Source organism: Engraulis encrasicolus, chromosome 20 (genome assembly GCF_034702125.1).
Source record: "Engraulis encrasicolus isolate BLACKSEA-1 chromosome 20, IST_EnEncr_1.0, whole genome shotgun sequence".
NCBI classification, from domain to species: Eukaryota; Metazoa; Chordata; class Actinopteri; order Clupeiformes; family Engraulidae; genus Engraulis; species Engraulis encrasicolus.
This window is the reverse complement of record NC_085876.1, coordinates 32,194,379-32,199,590: the sequence shown is the minus strand read 5'-3', so window position 1 is coordinate 32,199,590 and position 5,212 is coordinate 32,194,379. Positions and strand designations below refer to the sequence as shown.

Sequence of the window (5,212 nt, the reverse complement as noted above, 5' to 3'; positions counted from 1 at the left end):
AAGGCAACAGGGGAACTACTGTAACTTTTTTTTACATTTCACTGGATTGCAATGTTTTACAGTGTATCTATTATCAGGTTTACCACTTCCTGTCGGTTAACTGAGCCAGGTTTATCACCTAACCATGTTCTTGGAATACCCGGCAGGTCTCTGGGCTGGCTCATTGCGTTTCCCTGTGCAAAATAACGCTGAGGCTCAAAAGGAAGGGAAGAGGGAGGGGTTATGGGTTAAAGACTTCAGGCAAAAATTCATACAAAGCTGCAATATTGCATACGCAAGAACAAAGATTGTCATTTGTCATCCAAACATTCAACATTCATCACCTATCTCATTCCTTTCAAATACATAGATGACTTTGACTTTGTCAAAGCCTGGGGGACACAAATGCAAAATGAACACAATAGAATAACATAAATTGTAATAAATAACACAAATTGTAAAATGGAAAAGAAGACCTCATTATTTCAATTGTGGCATGAGAATCACTGAAGTCCCGACACTAAAAGGGGCACTGTGGCAACATTTCCAAGAGACTGTATTTTAAACGCAGTCACCTGGCTTTGTTTTTGTTTTGTTTTTTACATGAGGCTATTGTCTGACTCTATACCATCTTTTCTTGATACTCTTTTCTATCCTAACATCCTACAGGTAAAAAAATCTACTACAACATAAACAAGGGAACACTTTCTATGAATCTTGAACTCGTTTCAACACATTCATAAAGGCTCAACATTCAGTCATGACGTACAGTAGGCTATTTGCACATACTCCAAGTTGTAATTCATAAGGAATTAATACTCTAAAAGCCATATTTCATCTTCATAAAGTGTTGCCTGCCCTACAAATGCAGTTATGATTATAAATAGTTGTAATGTAATATCAATCACTAATATCCTTTATGAAGGCTTTGCAATACTTTATAAATAAGTTCTTAGTTTTACATGCTTCATAGAAAGTGTTCCCTATAAAACTTTCATTGAGTTCCATAGTTACTCCTGACAAACAGCGACCCCCTCTGTTTCTCTCAGAAGAGAATAAAAAAGGGAGAGAAAAAACTGCCAAAGAAGATCATCACTTCTCATTCAAACAAAGCAGTCAAACAAGCACAAATAGAAACAGAAACAGAAAGAAGCACATGGATCAACCCCCCCCCAGAACACAAAATTAAAACGTATAGATACTGCATGTGCAAGGGTGCTGCCAGAAATTTGTCGACCCCCTTGAAAATAATAGTGGGCCCCCACCCCAACCATATCATGGTCCTCTGAAGGCCCTTAAAAATGAGGGCCCAGGATCATCCTAAGATAAGGAAGAAAAATCCGCACTCACAAACTGCGTCTCATTATTTATTTATATTACCACCATGTCCAAAAAGCAAACGCGTTTCGGCTATCAAGCCTTCATCAGTGCATGGTCAAAAGGCTTGATAGCCGAAACGCGTTTGCTTTTTGGACATGGTGGTAATATAAATAAATAATGAGACGCAGTTTGTGAGTGCAGATTTTTCTTCCTTAACTTGATACATTTTATCGCGCACCCAAAGACTTTCGTTTTTCCAAGACGTTGAGCGCGTCCTTTGCCAAAATCCAGGATCATCCCCCACCCCCAACCCCTTTAGTGGCACCCCTGCATATGGGAGCCTACATTATCACAGTGGTTCCCACACTTTTTTTTAGCAGGGTCCCCCATTTGGACTTGAATATTTTTTCTCAAAGAATATTTCTTGCAATATTAGCAGACAAACTAGTAATGGAAAAGCAATATAAATGGACAAAAAAAATGCAATTTTGCAAATATTGCTGGATTTCCCATTAACAGTTTGTCTGGTAATATTGCTAGAAATCCACAAGGCAGCAAAGCTAAACAAGTCAATACCGTTACTTACCAAGCTATGGAATTAAGTTAGCTGTTAACCTGTGGATTTCCTGTTGTTATGCAATGTCCCTTTTGTTCGTGACCCCCCTGGGGGTCCCAACCCCCAGTTTGGAAACCACTGCATAATGAGGACTTTTGGTTAGTTTTCGGTGCACCTCGATCACATGAAGAAACCGATCAGGTCCTTACATATGCACAGTAACTTGTGCAATGTTAATTCAACACCTGCAGAGTACAATCAACTAGAAGAGTGTGGGGGAGCCATGGCCTAATCGTTGAGGAGATGGACTTAAGATCAGATCGGGTTGCCGGTCTGAATGCCACCCCTCCCACTCCCTATCTCACTCCATGGCGGCCCACACTGCTCCAGGGACTGTAACCAATACCCTGTAAACACCTGTAAGTCGCTTTGGATAAAAGCGTCAGCTAAGTGTAATGTGATGTAAAATGATAATGTTGAAGTTAGTGTTAAATTGGATGCACTGAGTGTTGAATTAACACCGGAAAAAAATTGACTGTGTGGAAGTCCATGCAGGAGATAGCCTAGCAGATAGCTCAGTCCAGCTGTTTAAACGCTGCTTTTGGATACCGTATTACATACTATACCATACATATGCAAGTACAAATACGAGTCATCATTTTCAGATGCCTTTGAGATCAGTTCCATGCATTTCCATTACATGTCATTTATGTTGATAAAGAAGTCAAGGAAGGATAGCAAGCTAATTATTGAGATCGTCTCTAGTATATGATATCCGTCCATGCATTCGATGAGCATCAATGATGAAGTTTTGCATATAAGATATAACATGTTATTATCAGAGCTGGGGGCAGAGAGGAACCATGAGGTAGCCTACCCAGGCTCTTCTTCAAAGTCATTCACACGAAAAAAAAAAAAAAGGTTGAACATTTTTCTCATTGTTTATGTTGCTTCTGCGACCTTGCCGATTGACGCTATCGTTACCCTGCTGAGTTGTACCGTAAAAAGTCTTAATACTTGTACTGTTGACTTATTGCTGTTCTGAATTGTCGTTTATAAGCTCAAAATGATGTGTATGAGTTGAGTTTGTGTCTTACTTCATTTTCCTTTGTTGTTCTTCAGGAGTCGTTATCAAATGATTTTAAAAAAACAAACGCATACATGTACGGAAGAATCCTTACATACAGTATGGCCGCACACATACTGTACACACCTGTTTTCAAGCTTGGCACAGTTCAGTCTTATTGCAGCCTCCACATACTGTAGGAGCACCTCATGTACCAGTGTCCCCCGTGTTCACAGGAGACCAATACGTATCCCAGTGTGCTTTTCAGGACAAGTGCAAGATTACATCTGAGCAGCCAGTCACAACAAGTGTAACTGTCACCACTTAAGTCTATCATACTGATTTAAACTACTGAAATATCCATTTGAGAACAACTTGTCCACTGTTCAACAGAGATCGTTCCAAGAAGAGTGCCTCCTTGAGGAATACATACGCAAGTGCTCGACAGCGACACAGAGGGTTGCCCAGGTGGTGCTTGTATCCTCTTCTGTGCCACGTACTGTGCCAAATCTGCCCGCCACAACACTGAACACACACACAAACACACCAGCATACGGTGGCACACATACTCGCATACACACACAAACGAACACAAACAAAAACACACGCTCACTGTCAGTGCTGCGAGATGAGTTTGCCCTCTCTGTTCTCTCGGCTGCGATGGCCGCTGCCGCTGCTGCTGCGCTTGCGCCCCTCAGTAGGAGTTGAGGTGGTGGGGGAGGGCGAAGGGGCCAGCGTTGCCTGCTGAGGCCCAGCAGCGGCAGGCAGGGCGGGGGCTCCGTTGGAAGGCTTGTGAGCGTGGCCGTTCCCATGGTTGTGTGTGTGGTTGTGCGTGTGCGTGTGGGAGTGGTGGCTGTGTGTTTGGGAGGAGTGTGCGTGGGAGCTGTGGGCAGAGTTGGTCCGCTTGGCACTGCGGTGGTGATGGTGGCGGCGTTTGTCGGCGGGGCTGGAGGTGTTGGCGATGCCACTGTTGTTGCTGCTGCTATTGGTGACGGCGCCGCCGCCACTGTTACTGGACACTCTGGACACTCTGCGTTTGTCGGCGGGGCTGGAGGTGTTGGCGATGCCACTGTTGTTGCTGCTGCTATTGGTGACGCCGCCGCCACCACCACCACCACCACCACTGCCGCTGCCACCGCTACTGGCCACTCTGTGTTTGTTGGCTGGGCTTGAGATGTTGCCATTCCCACCATTGTTGTTACCGCCCTCCTCATTGGGACTACCACCATTACTACCACTACTACCACTACCACCACCTGGACCTCCACCTCTTCCTACAGCACCAGTACTGGTCTGTCGCTTTGCAGCCGGGCTGCAAGGTTTGGAAGGGCTGGACATTTGTTTGCTGCTACTACTACCACCCTGGTGACGGCCGCTTCCACCATGGTTACCGCCTGTTCTACCTCCAGCGTACCCGGTGCTGCCACCAGTGTTGGTAGTACCACCACCAGAGCGACGACCACTGGCGTTGTTACTGCCGCCTCTCCCTGTGGGACCAGTGCTGCCCTGCCGCGGCCTGATTGGCGGCCGGGGCGAGTCTGGACTCAGAGGCCCCATGGCGGCGCTGATGTCCTCCGGAGCGGCCAGGGGAGCCGGGGCGGAGCTGGTGCGAGGCCGGGGGCAGGAGGAGTCGCCGTCACCGTCACCGCCGCTGCTGTCGAAGCTGTCGGCGGGCTTGAGGGGGCTCTTGGATTTCACGTTCACGGGACTCTTGGTCTTCATGGAGCCCTTGATGGAGGACTTCGCAGTGCCTGCAGTGGCGGTGCTGGGCTTGGAAGGCTTGGTCTTAGGGAGCGAGGAGGGGGTGAGGGAGGAGGTGAAAGAGGTGGAGGAGGACGGTGGATCGAGTAGGAGTTTATTGGCCTACGCAGCAGAGGAGAGCAGGGGTGGATGGATGGATGGAAGAAAGGAGGAATAGATGAAGGTGTGGAGGGATAGATGGATTGATGTTTGGATGAAAGGCATAAAGAGAGGGAAGGAGAAAAGGAAGAGAAGTCGGTATGAGAGATGGAATTTGGGAAGCAGATTACAATTAAAGATGAAAAGAAAAGAAAAATGAGGTGAACAGATGAAAGAGGGAAAAAAAGGGATGGCGATGATTTCAAACCAATCAGGAGACGAGAGGGGTGACAGGGAGGAAAGGCAAAGAGGGAGAAAAAGGAAGAAAAAGAGAGAAAATAGTTTCAGACAAAAGATCATTACAAGATGACAATCAGAGCATACACACATTCATCTTATTATGGTGATTATCCATACTTTCCGCTAAGAGAGAAACAAAAACAGAACACACA

The 5,212-nt window shown here is 46.0% G+C and overlaps 1 protein-coding gene across 2 annotated transcripts in view; it reads right to left on the bottom strand.

Moving 5' to 3' along the window:
- Positions 1-3,178: 3,178 nt before the first annotated feature.
- zdhhc18b (zinc finger DHHC-type palmitoyltransferase 18b) overlaps positions 3,179-5,212 on the bottom strand; it is a 25,889-nt gene continuing 23,855 nt past the window's right edge. For both annotated transcript variants that reach the window (XM_063185787.1, XM_063185786.1), the window contains exon 10: positions 3,179-4,784. In XM_063185787.1, the coding sequence (XP_063041857.1) occupies positions 3,537-4,784 (1,248 nt within the window). In that variant the 3' untranslated portion in view covers positions 3,179-3,536. The remainder of the gene's footprint in view (positions 4,785-5,212) is intronic.